The 16,017-nt window shown below is 64.8% G+C and overlaps 1 protein-coding gene across 2 annotated transcripts in view; it reads right to left on the bottom strand.

Moving 5' to 3' along the window:
- Nucleotides 1-16,017, bottom strand: part of KIF26A (kinesin family member 26A) — a 43,185-nt gene that overhangs the window by 11,960 nt on the left and 15,208 nt on the right. For both annotated transcript variants that reach the window (XM_022575952.3, XM_022575953.3), the window contains exons 3-5: nucleotides 15,349-15,783; nucleotides 8,581-8,771; nucleotides 2,547-2,736 (exon numbers count right to left, since the gene is read on the bottom strand). In XM_022575952.3, coding sequence (XP_022431660.2) covers nucleotides 2,547-2,736; nucleotides 8,581-8,771; nucleotides 15,349-15,783 — 816 coding nt within the window. The remainder of the gene's footprint in view (nucleotides 1-2,546; nucleotides 2,737-8,580; nucleotides 8,772-15,348; nucleotides 15,784-16,017) is intronic.

Genomic DNA, 16,017 nt, shown 5'->3' with positions numbered 1-16,017 from the left:
GAGAACAAACACCCTGGGCCGCGCATCTTGTGTGTGGCCAAGGGGGGCCAAGTGCTGACAGGGCAAGCCACCCTGGGGGGGGCCCCTCCCAGGAGAAGGCACCAGACTCCGGTTTCCGCTGGAGGACACCACCCTCCGCTCTCCGGTGAAATCTCCGATTTCTCCAGTACAGTGTAAATCAAATTACCAGCCTCATCTCAGAGCCAATATTTTTCACGGGTTTAATTGTAACTGACAGATACATAACTCCGGCGAAATTGGTTTACTGTGGGTAGTTCGCACGAGGCACCATCTCCGTCCCTTTGGCATGTGGCAAATTGACATGCAAACTCGCGCCGCGTAAGGAGAGGGGGTCCTCCGGGGAGACGCGGAAAGACATACTTTTCTATTGAGCTCCTCCGAACCTGGGCTCCATTAGCCGAGAATCGATTCTCTTATTCCCCGACGACATGAACAAAACTATTTCATTTCCAAACGCCACTGCCAAGCAGATGAAAATGTGCATTTCCCAGGAATTTTGGGCAATTTTTTTTCAGCGTGAACTCCTGGCCGCTTCAGGAGCCAAATGGGTTCTGCGGATTGGAGAGCGTTCCCGGCGGGGAGGGGACATCGCGTGCGCCAGCCCCACGCCACGCGCCACCATCCCAGCTAAATGCCTGGGTCACTGTCTGCGAGAATCCTTTCATTACCGCAGGGAAATGACAGGGTCTTTGCGCCACACAAGCACGTCTCCCCCGTAAATGTTCAGATATTGCAAAGCCCCGCTGAATAGCTGCCAGGTAGGGAAAAAACACATTTTGCATAAAAAGGGGCTTGAGACAGCCCAGGCAGTCGTGGGGGGAGGGGTGCCTTCTTTAATACCGCAAAATGATGAATTACCTTAAGTGGTACATTAATGTCAGGAATCGAGTGTAATCTAACTTTCTTTCCTCTGACAATGTTAAATGCCTTTCAGGAGGCATTTCTAACTGTGTGCTCCTCGTGCAAATAACATCCAGGGAGCTGGGGAGGGGGCTCTGGGGGGCACGGTGAGAGGACCAGGACAGGCGGCCACGGGCTCCCTGCCACAGGGGACCAGGGCACAGCGGTGGTCTGCCGGAGAGAGGGGAGGAGCCCCCGCCCTGGAATACTTGGGTGGGGGGCCTGGCCCCAGGGAGACGGGGAGGCCTGCTGGAGCCCCAAGTAACACGGCGGCGGTAAGAAAGCAGCGTCCGCACCACGAGCCTCCCCAACCCTCCAGCCACCCAGCCCCCACCCCAGACGGGCCGAGTGACCAGGCCCAGAGCTGCTTAGAGCCCCTTCCCCACGGCCAGCTCGCGGTGTCCTCCCTCTGGCCCCGGCACTCCCACCGCCCAAGCAGGGCCCAGATTCCCCACTTCAGCAAGCTCCCGGGGGACACATCTACCTCCGTCTCAGGGCGTGGTGGTGATGGGGTGAGGGAAGGCTTCCTGGACGTCCGGACACGGGGACTGACCTCCGGGAGGCCGAGCACAGAGGATACAGCAGGAGGGCCAGGGGGAGGGTGGGGTAGGGGCCTGGGGGGCAGCTCGGGCCCGGGCAGGGTGACCCCTGCAGATGCATCAGACCCCTCTGCAGACCCGTCACTAGGAGCAGAAGCCCCCTGGGGCGTGTCCTAGGCGGCAGGACAGACTGAGTCCAGGGGTGCGTGGAACCCCCCCCCCCCAGCTCTGCAGGGGTTGGGCCTCTGGGCACTGGAAAGGCCAGACCCAGTGCCCGGTGGGCAGCCGCCACTCTCGGGGAGGGGCAGAGCGGGTAGAAGGCCAGGGAAACGCGATGGGGTGCACGCTCAGGGTTGGGGTCCTGTCCTCACCCCAGAGCCGTGTGGCCCTGGTGACAGGCCCAACCCCGCTGTGCCTCCAGAGGCACAGAATCCCCCCACTAATGCACGCACACAGAGCCGCACAGGCAGGCCCCAACCCAGACTTGGGGGGCAGTCACAGGCAACCCAGATGGGACCAGGACAGAAACCGGTCTCAGCCAAAGGCCACAGGAGCCAGGAGGCAGCCAGCCTGTGACTGGGCGAGGCCTTCTCCACTCTGGGCCTGCGTCCCCACCTGAAACCGGTAGCGTCCTGACTCAACTGCTCCCCCACTTCTCAGGTCAGGCTGCGGCTGGGCTTTGCCAGGACTCTGGATAGCTAGGGGATCCCACCCTGCCCCCCCCCCGACCCCCTGAGGGCAGCACACCAACAAAGACAAGGCAAGGGAGCTCTTGGGGCCAGACCCCACCCCTGAGTCCCGGGAAGCCCTGGCCGTCCCGCCCCACACTGAGACCAGCCCGTGCCCCTGGGACCCTCCCACCCACTCCCTGTAGGCCCACCACAGTCTGCCAGGCTCCCTGCCACCACGTGGAGCCGTCAAGGTGGGCCTGGGCCTCCGTCGCCCCATCTGTACACTCACCAGCCTGGTCCAGCCCAGGAGAAGGAAGCATCCCCTCCATCTCCCGCACCCCATCCCGCAGCTGCCCAGACACCCCAGGCTCGTGCCACCCCCCCAGGGTCACCCCCAAGTCAGGGCAGGGCCTACCTTTCCAACACTGCTGGGGTTGTCCTTGGCCTTGGAGGCGGCCCTGAGCAGGCAGGGAGGCACAGGGGGCGGCCACAGCTGCAGTACCCCACTGAAGTCCGTGGGGTAGGTGGAGGCTCCTCGGGTGGCGGGGGCCGGCGGCGGGTGGGGCTTCTTGCGCTTGGAGGCCAGGCTGAGCTTCTGGGCAGCCCTGGGGAGGGGAGGGGTGGAGAGGGCAGGGGCGGGAGGCGTGGGGAGGGGAGGGGAGGGGAAGGGAGGAGAGGCGGGTGCGGGTCCTCAGAGCTGTCCTGCCACCCGCCCTGCCCTAAATGCGGCTACACGGCCACAGGTCATTCCCCCCCAGCCAAGCAGGGGCCCCCGGGGCTGGGGCCACCATGTCCAGCCCCTGGCAGCTCTGCCAGTACAGGCCAGGCGACAGGGGCCCCAGGCAGACACAGGGCCCCGGCCCCTCTCCACACCCCACACTGAGGGCATCCCCTTCCCCCCACCCTCTGCCTCCCCAAGTCCCCAGCTCAGCAGCTGGACGGGACGGCACACGCTGGGCTCAGCCACTCACAGGCTGTATGACCCACACGTGGTGACTTAGCCTCTCTGTGCCTCGATTTCCCCATCTCTAAACATGGGATGACATGACCACCAGAGGCCCTCGTGTATAGCCCTGAGGAGCGAATGCATTCAAGGCACCCAGCACAGGTGACACAGATGGGCCTGGGTCCAGGTGGCCCTGGTTCCAGATGGCCCAGGCCTCCGTCAGCCCCCCCACCCTGCCCGCCTTCCCGGCGAAAGGGGCTGGAGGTCAGAGTAGGGCCAACTCAGGGCTGGAAGAAGCTGCCCACCAGGCCTGCAGGCAGCTCCCCGCCGCCCCGCCCAGCTGCCCCTCTCCCGGTCCTGCTGCGCCCGCCCTCCCTCTCCCAAAGCCCCCAGGCCCCTGATTCTCACCTGTGCCCCTCAAAGGGGCCCGACAGGAGGGCCTGTACCCTCTGGGCACACGGCCCCCAGCCCGCCTCCCACTCAGAGCAGCTACCGGCGTTTTGCTTAACTCCTCTCATCTTTCACAGGAGCTGTCTTTTAAGAGACCCCAGGGATGGCTTTCCTCTTAGCGAGGTGTCATCAAGGAAAATAAAAGTAAGCTACGGTGCGGGGCGGAGCCCTCCTAACTCAGTGGGGCGGCTGGTGCACGCCTGGCAGGGGCGGGGGCCTGTGAGCGGAACCCACGAGCTGCCCGGACAACCCGGGCCGGGGCCCTCAGCCAGAGACGCGGCCCCGATTCCTGCCTGAGCCCATGTGCCCTAAACCCAAAACCGCCTGAACAGAAGTCCCCAAGACGTGGGGGAAGAGCAGCACAGGGACTGCCCGGCACCAGCCTGTCCTGGGAGGCACCAGCTGGGCCCTCAAGGAGACTGGACAGGTCAGCAGACCACCACGGCCGAGGTGTGCCCCCGCTCCCGTCACAGCTGGCTCCCTGCTCCTCCCTAGGTCGGGCAGGGCCACCCAGGGTCCCCAAGGCTGGGGTGGGGCCACCCTGAACCCCCCAAGGCTCAAGGGTACGTGAAGGCCAGGAGGATGGGTAAGGCGCTGGGGGAAACAGGACATCGGGCTGCAGAGGCCACACCAGAAGGCAGTGCTTTGCCTGCTGCTCAAGGCCACAGACGGCTCTGCACCCTCTGCGACCCTCTCAGGAACCAGGGTGTCCGGCACAGACCTCAGCCCCCTCCGTCACCCTCAGGTCCCAGCAGCGGAGCACAGGGAGGTGTCCTTCCCCGCTGGCCACGCCCAGGTCTCGCCTGGACAGAGGCTGGGCCAGGAGCCATCTGAAGTCCCGCCAGCCCCACGAGGCTGGAACGGTACTGGCTGGGCGTCTCTCCCCCGTGGTCTGACCTAACTCGGGGCACCCCCTCCTCCCTCCCTGGCCCTGGGTCAGCCCCCGCAGGGCTGGGAGCTGAGAAGCTGTGCCCAGCCTGCCCAGCCCTCCAGGTCTCTGTTCTTACAGGCTTGCCTCACCGGGCATGACTCAGAGGCCTCGGGACAGCACTGTCTCCTGTGATGAAATCCAGCTCCCTTCAAAACCGGGACAAGCCCGTCAGCCACTGAGCAACTGCACCTCAGCTCACACGGTCTGGGGGTGGTCTCGGGAGGGTCCCAGCCTTCTGGGTGCACAGACCTGGTTTCCAGGCAGTGAGGGTGGGGGAGGAAGTGATGCCAGGCTTCACAGAGGCTAAGAGAACACACAGGCACCACACTCAGGACCCCGAACACCCACTGCATTGTTGGGGAGCAGGGTTGGGGTGCGGGGTGCTCAAGGCAGAACCTGCAGGGGGCGGGTAGGCACGTCTGAGTGGTTTGGCTCTAGAGAGGAGACTTGGAAAAGCAGGACTTCACCTGCACGCACAGCTCTCCTCGTCCTCAGAGGACACCTCCCCCGGGAAGCCTGCCCTGATGCCCCCACACTGGGCTTCCCCAAACCCTGTGCCTGCTGCTACCATAGGAACCATTCCACGCCCTGAGCCACAGGTTCACATGGCTGTGTCCCATCAGGTGGGGGCTCTGGAGGGCAGGGGTTTGCCAAGCCCAGGCCTAGAACACAGGGAAGCTCAGGATGAGGCCCTGAGGGAGGGAAGGAGGGAGGGAGTGAACTAATGAATGAGGGAGGGACCGAGCTCCTCCAACCTCCCTCTGAGCCCCCAGCCCTCTCACCTAATCCCAGAGGCCTTTCCCCAGGCTCACTGGCCCGGGCCATATATTAATTCACATAAACAGAAAAGAAAATATTTGCCTTTTTACAAAGAAAAATTTCCTCTTCCAAAGAAGAAGATAATTTCACAGGCAGTTGGCCTTGATGGCGAGGTCCTTAATCACCCTGAGGAGACACACGGGCCTGTTTGGATGTGTGTGGGGGTCAGTTACGGCCAACCCAGGGCTTCCTGCCTGGGCCGCCTGGAGGCCGGCGGACCAAGCCACATGCCACATGCTACGCCCCACGCCTGCATCCCCCCCTCAGAGCTGCCTGCTAAGGGGGCCTACGCCTCCAAGGCCAAGGCCCAAGGTCCTAGCAGCCCTGACCTGGACCGCTGCTCCCTGCCATGGCCTGCTTGCATTTTCCACGTCACCTGGGAACTTCACGCTGAGGCTATGAAGCTGCCTCACGCACCCTGCCGGTGAGGGACACCTCTCCGCGGGGCCCTCCTGCCCGTGCACCTCTGGGCAGCACCCGCTCTGGTTCTGGGCCTCTGCCAGGTGCCACACCTGACGTTCCATGGCCTGGGCACCCGGGCTGACGTGGGGAAGGGGGCTCCGCTGAGGCTGCAATGGGGCAGCGGGGGTGCCTACGAGTGCAGGGGGCTCCTGTCGCCGAAGGAACCCACCACTCCCCCTGCCTTGCACCTGCCCAGAAGACCCCCAGCAGTTCTTCCCACGCCATCTAGATTCAGGGGTCCAGGAGGTGAGCCCCGGAAAGGCCCAGAAGCACAGGTAGGAGAGAGCGCTAATGGACGCATCTCGGGGGAGGAGAGGCTGCAGAGACAGGAAGGACGGGGACATCACACAGCGTCCCGAGGACTCGGGAAGGGGGAGTCAAGGTCACCAGAGCCTCCGGAGAAAACGTAATTACTGGCGGCCCGGCCTTTTCAGGACTCTGGTGGGGGCTGGCATGCTGAGCTCTCAGTCACAGCTGTGGCTGCAATGCCCGAGTGACCCACCCAGCCCAGCTGAGGCATGCAGGGCGCCGGGCCTCACCCCTGTGCCCTACGCCCTGTAACAAGACCCTGGGCACCAAGCACCCACAGAATCACCCCCACCTTGGCTTGCCCACAGCAGGGCGAGGGGCTCGGAGGTGGTCGGGAAGGTCCGCGGCTAGCATGCCCGCAGGGAGTGCTCAGGGCCAGTGGAGAACCCAGATCCTGACCCCACCCTATCCCGTGTCGACTTGGCAAACACCGGACTCCTACTCAACCCTCAAAGCCTGTGTCCTGCGGCTCGGCTCCTTCAAAGGCTCCATGCTGCTGTCAAAGGCTGACAGACCCCACCCCGACTACCAGAAACTTCCGAGGGGCAGGGCATAGGCTGGGTGTCAGCTTTGCCCCCCAGATGCCCAGTGAGGGATGCAGGTGGAAGCACGGAACATGTGCTCAGCTCGTGCCCGAGGCCCCCCGGGGTCCAGCAGCTCCTGGTCTTTGGGGACTCTGGACAAGCCCCTTTCCCCTCTGAGCCACAGCCCCACAAAGCAAAGAAGGGCACATACAGCTGAGAGCACCCCACCTCACCCCAACAGTGAAGGGTGCCACAGCCCCAAAAAGCAGAGGGTCTCGGGCCCAAATCAGGCACGAGCTGGAGACGGTGTTCCCATCAGGAACACCCACCCCACAACATGGCCCATGACCCTCCGGAGGCCGCGGTGACTGGGGGCATCCAACAGGCTGGAAGTAATGGCAGCCGGCAGTGTCCACCCCCCACCCCCCGCCCCATGCCTTGTAAAGCAGCCCCCAGCCCCCAGCCTGAGCGCTTGTTTCTATGGTAACTTCCCAAGGTCAATGGAGGCAGCCTAGCTCGGCTGGAGACAAAAGGCGCACCCCTCCTGCGGGCCCTGGGCTGCTAATGAGCCAGTGTGGCCCCCAGACCCCGGAGCTGGTCTTCGTCCTCAGAGGGTCTCAGGCTTGAAATCCCCCAGCAAGCACGGCCTGATGGAGCGTGGCCGCTGCCCAAAGTCCAGGGGCAGAGACTACCCGGGCCAGGACACCTCCCGAGGCCCACTTTGCCCCTCTCGTCCCCTCCACAGGGCTCCCGGGCCCTCCAGGCAGGCCCCACCTGCTCCGTAGCCAGAGTCCCAGCCAGGCTCTCTGCACCTAACTGGGGCGGTGAGCCCGCACAGGGCCACGATGCTGTGCTCACCAGCCCGGTGCCCCCCAACACCCCACCGTGTGCCCGCCACTGGGCCAAGCTGACGCGGCGCAGTCTCCTGGGATCAGGGGACCAGATTAGCGCCCGCAGGGGCTGCTAATGGGACAGTGACCCGTGCCGGGCCAGCCATCACCGCTCATTACCACCGGCACATCCTGCATTCCCCACACCGCAGGGGGAAGCTCGGAACCCAAGGGCATCGCCGGGGGGCGCGCAGGTGGGAGAAGGGACCCCCTGCTCCCACACACCACTCCCCCGCACCCCGCACCTTGCTGACACAGCGCCCCGGCCTGCCAGGCCTCGTCCACGACAACCGACGGCCCAGGACCTGGTGTCTGCGGGGCCACGCAAGGCATCCCAAGGACGCGGACGGAGCAAACACCGGGCCCCGGTCGGCCCCGCGCACTGGTGCTCGGGCCTGGGATGGGGACCCACTTGGTTCCTGCTGACAGTGGAGCCAGATCTGACAGCAGAGCCGTGAGGGGATGTGCCAGCAGCCCCCCAGCAGGGGGAGCTCGGTAGGTGGGGTGTGGGTACAGCCAGCCCCCAGGACAGCCTCCCAGCTCACCCCAACCTCCTCGGTCACCCAGGGATGCTCCCCCGGGCCCGTTCCACCCCTGTGCTCCCCGACTGCAGGGACAGCTGCCCTGAGACCTGCCTCATCTGCCTCCCATCCACGGCCACCCTCCCCCTCCCGCCGGCCCTGGCTCAGGGCCGCCCGAGGACATCCACCACCCACGGCTGAGCGTCCTCCCGCTGGGCCAGCGTCTTCTCAGGGCCTCACAGACATCAGCTCGCTGCACCTCTGAGGAAACTGAGGCACAGAGAGGTTACGTGACTTGCCCAGGGTTGCACAGCTCAGAGCGGCAGAGTTCGAACCCTGTCCTTGGCTGTACCCCACCCCCAGGGCGAGAGGCCTCCACTCACACTGCCGTCGATGTGGCTCCCTGAGAGGCCGGACGGACGGAAGGACGGCTGCGAGCTCCCCTTCTGCTCGACTGCCGACAGCGCAAGGCCACAGATCTCTCCGGGAAGGCCCGCAGGCTGCCAGGCCAGGGGCTGAGGTCCCCAGGCCCCCTCACACTGTCCGCGCCCAAGCTGCCCCCAAGCCAGGCCCCGGCCCTGCCCCAGGAGGACGTACCTGAGGAAGAAGGAGGTTGCGGCTGACGGGCCCGTGGAGGCTCCCGCTGGGATGCCTGGGGCTGGGGTGACCAGGGCCGTGGTGCAGGCCCCGCCGCGGCTCCACGTCTTCGACGCGCCATCAGGGCCCACGGACAGGGGGCCGTCCCGGACCGTGTCTGCCACCGCCACCGCGGCCACCGCTGCTTCAGCCTGGAGGGAAGCAGGGAGCCCGCATGAGGGACAGGCACCCATCCCTCACCGGGGAGCCGGGGAAGCAGGCCTGTGCACCCCAGAGCCCAGCAAGCTCCCTGGGCCCTGCACGCACGGGACCAGCCAGCTCGGGGAGTGGCTGGAGCAGAGGTGGGCACAGACGCCCGCCCAGGGACTGGACTTTCCAGCCCCTCCCCCTTCCAGTTCCAGAAACAGAGTGACCACAGTGGTCAGGACCGATGGACAGGGACCACCCCCTCACCCCTGGGCCATCTGTCTGGGAGCACCCAGAGGCACGACTGAGAAGAAAGCACAATAAACGTTTGTCATGAGCGCTAATTGCCCCACGTATGATAATACATTGTCTTCCCATCACCTAAAATACTACTCTGGCATTTCCAACTCATTAGCTAAAATAAATTCCGGAAAGGGAGACAGCCTCGTAACGAAGCACAAAGATAATTAAACGTGCCCCAGGACAGCGCTGGCAGACTTGAGATCCGGCCACTGTATATTACATTTATGCGCACGTGTCGGGCCCTGGACCCCCAGGCCAGACCTGGCTCTGGAGGGGGATGGACGTCGGCCACCCCAGCCCCATCCCCTTCCCCAAGGCTCCCCAGGCACCACAGCCCGGTCCCTGGGGCTTCTGGCTTCACTTGGCCCTGAGCCCTGTCCAGGGAGTCCTCTGTACCTGGATGAAAGGACAGGGGACTGTCTGGTGACCCTGCCTGTGAGGAACCCAGGGGGCAGCCACACTCTAGAGGGCCTAGCGTCCTCGGGGTCTCCCAAGTGACACAGCCACAAGCCATGTCAGGTGGCACTTCAGCAGAATAAGCCATCATGGGCCCCAGGAGGAATGTTCTGGCAGGAGGTCCCACCACCTCACAGCAGCATCCCTCCTCACCATGGCAGAGGGCCTCACCCCACCCAGCCCGTGGTCAGCACCAGCTCCCAAAACCCCCCTAGGGACACAGCAAAAACACGTCTGCAAAGGAAGTTCAAAGGGAGCCCAAAACCTTAAGCTGGATGGACGCCAAGCACCCCCACCTGGCCCCCCTGCAGCACCCCCAAGGCTGCAAGGACAGGTCAGTGGGAGAGAAGGGCCAACCTGGAATAGTCCAGGCCCTCGCCAGGCACTGTGCTAGCGCACCACACCCTGCCACCGGCCTCGCATCTGCCTATAGGGCAGGAACTCCTATGCATCCCTCAGAACCCAGTCCGGCCAGCCCTCTCCTTCTCCAGGCCACTCCCTGTGCCTTCCCTGGCCTCCACCAGCCCTCACACCTCCCCCAGCTTCCCCCAGTCTACGTAGTGCTGCCAAGTCACAGAGAAACAAGGCCAGGCTCAACTACCCAGCACCATATTCTCCGATCCCCCAAGCTTGCATGAGCACCTAGTGCATGCCAGGAATCAGGAGGCCCCGGAGGGAGCCTCTACACTTGCCCGGTCTCCTCCACATCCATGGCACCTTGCCTGGCACATAGTAGGTGTTCAATAAATCTGTCCTCCAGGAGCACAAGACGTGGCAGGGACACGCGGAGCTCACGGCCAGGAGGTGGGCCCTGTGCCCCAGGGCAAGGGGGGGGGGGGCTGCAGGAGCAGAGGGGCACCCGCTCACAGGGAACATTCCACAAGGGGGGGGGGTCAGCCAGGCCTGGACCTGGGTAACAGGAACCGGACGCTGCTTCTCCTCCAGGCAGCTGTGGAGCTCAAGGCAAATGTGAGTGACGTGGGGCAGCCAAGGTCCCCGACAGCCTAGACGCTGCCCACTTCCCCTGCGGCCTTACACGCACGTGACGTGCGATGTTCCCTCACCTCAAACGTCAGTCCCCTTTCTGTCACTTAACATACGTGCTCCCCATGAGAGATCTAAACTCCTTTGTCGAGCAGAGCGGTGGAGGACAGGACTGATGTTAAAAGCTGCGTCACCCACAGGGCCTGGCCTGGGTCTGGCTGAGCAACCCCCTGAGCAGCACACGGCCGGGGGCTCCCGGGGGCCAGGGAAGGGCTCACCCCCGCAACGCCCCTGGTACCCGCTGCCCCAACTGGCCCGAGGCGGGGCCCACGTCCAGCGGCCCAGGCTGGCCCGGCTACGCTGGCCAGCAAGGCCGCCTGGATGGCAGGGGACAGGGCTGTGAGGTCACGGCCCCACACGGCCCTCCACCCACTCCCGCGGGGCCCAAGCATCCCACCTCCCGCGCCGGCATCTCTGCCTTCAGCCAGAACATCCGGCCCCACCAGCAACAGTGCAGGCCACCCAGCCTGCCTACGGCCGGCCGAGCCCCACACTGACCTGTCGGGGGTCCCGCACGCGCCTCGGCTCCGCCGGCCCACGAGCTGCCGAGACCCGGCTCCGGCCACCGGGAGGCCGCTGCCGATTCCTGCCGGAAGCAGACCCCAGACGCGCCAAAAGAAGCCAAGGGGGCGGGGGAGGGCGGCGGGAGGGAAGACCACGCACGACACGACACAACACGGGGACAGCAGATGGGGAGGGCGGGGGGGGGCGGGCGGCCAAACAGAAAACGTGACGGAGGCGCCACAGCAGCAAGGAAAGAAAAGCATGAAGAGAGGAGCGTAAGGAGGGCCCGCCGTCCCAGGAGGCCCCTGCAGGAGGCTCCAGACCTCTCTGCAGGGTGCCCACGACGGGGCGCCAGGGTGCCAAGGAGCACGGCTCTTGGGAAACACCAAGCTAACCCATTCCTTAGGAACCCTCTGGGCCTGCATTCCGCATCTGCAAGGCTGTGGCCCGGGAAGCACAGCGTTCCCCAGCTCCTCAGGACAAATACCTCTCCGGGGGCCACTTCGTGCCCAGAGGAAAGGTGGGGAGGCAGAGGAGGAGGTGGCTAAGGGGCGGCCAGAGCTGAATCTTGCCCTGCAGGGGGCACGGGTGGCATCGTCCACTGGGCATGTGCCAGGCCCCCTCAAAGCTCTGCCCAGTCACCCAGAGGGCCCCGGGCTGGGACGGTCCTAGCCTCTGCAGGTGCCTTGTCCCACCCCCGTGTCACAGAAGCACCTCACATGGAAGTGGGGGCCCATCTGTCCAACTTCCACTCCACAGGCGGGTAAACTGAGGCCCAGAGGGGGTACCAGCAACGGGTTAGCCAGGTCAGAGGGACAAAGCTCCCTCCATCCCACGCTGTTTCGGGCTTGTCCCCGAGGACAGGTGAGCACCCACCAGGGACCCCCGCCAGGGTTCATGGGAAGTGGGGGGAGGCAAGCAGGCTGGCACACAGGCAGCAGGAGCCAGGTCCCCAAGCCAGGGCCACCCAGCCTCCATGGACAGAGGAAAATCCTGGCTCCACCAAAAATGACCTCACCTCCCACTCAAAGCAGCATGCAGCACCTCCTCCAGGAAGCCCTCCATCCTCCCTGTCCAGGCCGAGCCTCCGCTGCCCCAGCCCCTGTGGCGGGCTGGGAACCCTCTGCTCCAGGTCCTCCTCCACGAACTGTGGGGCCCTGGGTAGGGCCCGGCCTGTGTCTACAAGACTAGGGAAGGTTCGCACAGGCTCTGCTAGCCTGGACCCAAGGTAGCTGCACCCTTCACCCAGTTACTCAGTCCCACCCTCAGCCGCCCCAGGCGGTGCTACCTTTAGCCTACCGTGGGGTCAGGAGGCCAAAGCCTCAATCTCTTGGCATCGGCTGTAAAATGAGTGCAGATGTCCTGTGAACATCTGACGGGGCCCTGCCAACATGGGGGAGACATCACGGTTCACAGCCGTGTCCCCGTGAAGCAGGCCAGGGCAGAGCACCTGGGGTGGCCCACGGGCACCTCCATCCCCCACGGTGGCAGAAATGCCTCTGCCTGACACAGTCTGGAAAGCAACTGCCCGACTGTCCCGCTGGGCGGCTCCCACTGCCGGGAATCATCACTGGACACTCGCGAGGTGAATGACCCGGAAAGGGCCGAGCTCTGTGCTCTGGCCGGGGAAGCGGGCTGCAGTCTCGACAACAGCGTGGTTGGCTGAGGGCTGCTCCATCCGGACAGCAGATAGCCATGCGCACAGAATGACCCCCGGCAGCCCATGGGGCAGGCTCCCAGCCACAGCGCCTAGAACATACCGGGCCCTCCACCCACCTCGCCCGCCCAGATCCAAGTCTGCCTAGAGACTGTGGCACCCAGGGCCGCTGATGGGCTGTGGTGGAGATTCACAGCACGTCTCTCCAGAGGTATTTAATTCTAGAGCCTAACATGCAATATTTTAACATTCCAGGGCCGCCTCTAATGATCAATGCCGCGGTTCAGGGGAAATTACCTCATCTGAGTCCAAAAGTTCTATTTATGGTTCTAATAATCTCTCTATTGATTGCCAGGACTGTTGTCTAATTAAAAATCCACTCCCACCCACCCTGAACGCAATCAGTGCACACATAAAACCAACAAGGAGCCTTAAATGTTCACGTTTTACGGTGTGCAGGCCACCGGCGGGGCTGCCCAGCTAGAGGCCAGTGACCCCACCACAGCGCAGGGAGGCTGCACCGAGGCGCTACGCCATCCCGCCCTCTCCCACCTCCGCTCACCCCACTCCGCCTCCTGGAGCCCTCAGAGCCGCAGCCAACCCCTCTCTCCACCTGCAAGACTGCTCTCAGCTCCCTCCCAGGTAAGGAGCCCCCTGGCTATTCCCAGCAGCCTCCTCTGGCCCCATATACTTCTCGCTGGGCCCATCATCTCTCACACTTCCCTCCAGGCCCAGCTCAATGCCACCTCCTCCAGGAAGCCGCCCGGCTCTCTCGAGCCCCTCGGCACATTCCTCCTGGGCAGCCCAGCTCTCGGGCCAGGAGGCACCATGGGACTGGCACGGCAGAGGCTGGTCTCCCTCTTCTTGACCTCACTCAGGACTTAACAAATGCAGGAGTCGGAAACAGTGAGGCCACACCCAGGGGGCGTAGTCACACCAACTGGAGGCTAGTTCAGACCCAGAAGTTCTTCCTGGGAGCCCCCTGTGCACCCCAGGCTACTGATGGCCAGGGAGGCCCCAAGGACAGGGCAGCCTCGGGCGGACCAGCTCCAGCAGCGAGTCACAGGGGGCCAGCTCCCAGCAAGGGCAGGGTCTCGCCAAGGGCCACCCTGGAGGCAGCAACGTCCAGCCAGCACATCTCAGTGCCGTCAGAGGGGCCAGCAAGCCCAGAGACGGGGGCAGGGCAGGGGTCAGTCCTGCCCAGGGGCTGTACGGACTTTGCTCCAAGAGCTGGGGGCCCTCCTCGTGCCTCCATGTCCCACAGCCCCAGGGGGCATGGAGACCCCAGGAGACGTCTGCCTCGTGCTCTATTTCAGAGACACTTGTTGGGCGAGTTGGTGCGGCTGGCGCTGTGGCAACTGGAAAGGCTTTCTCAGCCACGCACCCATCCCCCTGCCCCTGGGACTCCACGGGGGGCAGACGATACAGCCACACTTGTGCCGCACCGCCACCTGCTCCCCCGCGGCCGCGACCCCACCCCCAGCTCTGTCTCCCAGTAAGGCCTCCCCACCTCCATGCACACAGACCAGTCCCTCTGCTTACAGGGTCCCTTCTACTTTGTCGCCTGGTGAGCCCCTATTCCAGGCACGGCTGGGCCCCCAGGAGAAGGCACCCCACCCCCCCCCATGTCGTGCAGGGCTTGGGCCTCCTGGGGAAAGGCCCTCCCGGCGCCCAGCACACCTAGTCCCATGTACCACCAAACCCAAAGCAACTCGCTCCAGCGTCCCAGGAGACCCCTGATCCAATAACCCACCCTCTCCCGACCCCCCTACCCTGGTACGCCTTCTCTTAGAAGGAAGACTGGGGGGACACAGAGGACACTTGGGAGAAACTCCCACCAGAGAAGCCCTGTGACCAAGGCAGGGCCGGGCCCCCAGCTCCGCCCTCCGGAGCTGGGGTCATCTCAGGCCGCGGGGCCCTCCCTGGGCACACCCAGCCCAGGTCTGGGGCACCCCCGGCACCCCTGGTGCCCAGAGCTGGTTCCACGGAAGCTATGCCACTGCTGTGGGTGACAATCTGGTGGGCCTGAGGAGGGGAGCCCCGGATCAGGGAGGGGGTATCCCGCAGCCACCCAAAAAGAGGCGGCTCCTGAGAGGCCAGGCCCTGTGTAAGCGGGAACGGGGTCCCCACCACCTGCAGGCCCCCCGCTACCCTCCAGGCTCTGTCACCTGTCCAGGGGGCAGGGCTGTGTCACCCAGGGCTGCTGCACTCCAGGCAGGAGAGCCTGGACAGGGAGTCTCCAGGAGGAGATGTTGGATGGCATTCTGATCTTGCCCCAGCAGCCCACAGGGCCCTTCCATCAGCCCACGGCGCCACGCATGCTCTCAGAGTGGCCAAACCGTCCCCAACCACAGGCCTGTGCCAGGTGGAAGCGATGCTCCACGGTACACAAGAGGACCCTGCCCCCCAGTGACCTCGTAGGCTGACTTGACGAGGGCCTTGGGAATGTCTGGGGCCTCCTCCAAAAGGCACAGCCCCCCTGCTCTAGGGGGAGCCGTGCTGCAGGGCACCCACTGAGCTGGGCACTCAGCCCCGGAGAGCGCCCAGCCCTGACCGGCTGTAAGCGTCCTGCCTGGTGTCCCAGGGGGCCCAGAGCCCACTACGCCCCGGGCACTCACCAGGCACGTTGGTGGCAGGAAGCTGTTGACCCTCGAGACGCTCCACATGCCCTCTAGGCACTGCTGGGCCTGGATGGTGACCGTGCTCAGTGCCCCGCCCAGGCCAGCAGGTGCCACCGACACCTGGACGCTGGGCCCGGATGGCCAGCCCAGCCCCTTCCTCCTGTCTGGCCCCACTCGGCCCAGCTGCCGCCCCACCGGGCCCACCAGCGCCGGTCCATCCCTCGGGCCGGTGGCGGCACCGGGGCTGGGGGGCATGAGTCCGGGGCCTCCATGGGGGGCGTCAGGGTCCTCGCGGCTGGCGGGCGCCTGAAGCAGCCGCAGAGCCTCCCGTGTGAGCTGGGTCAGGTGCGTGGTACAGACGTCACAGCGGCGCTCAGCCTCCGGGCGACACGCAGGCAGTTCGTCAAGAAGCAGAGCGGAGAGGCACGGGTCCTGGGGGAACAGGGGACAAAGGGACAAAGGGATCAGTGCCTGGGTGCCAGGACTCACCGCCTGGTCCTCACGTCCTAGGCGCCAGGCCAGCGTGCGTGGCGGCCACTGCACCATCCATAGCTGACTAATAAGCCCCGAACTGTGTCGTCAGCACACACCCAGCAGGAAATAATCATCGGGGCTTGAGAGCGAGGCTCGCGGCGCCCTTGACAACTGCCCAGCTCCTCCTGCCGT

The sequence above is a fragment of the Delphinapterus leucas genome, chromosome 2 (assembly GCF_059928025.1).
Source record: "Delphinapterus leucas isolate spDelLeu-1000000601 "Yukka" chromosome 2, BTC_Dleu_Yukka2, whole genome shotgun sequence".
NCBI classification, from domain to species: Eukaryota; Metazoa; Chordata; class Mammalia; order Artiodactyla; family Monodontidae; genus Delphinapterus; species Delphinapterus leucas.
Note: the sequence above shows the minus strand (reverse complement) of the source record. Positions and strands in the feature narration are given on the sequence as shown.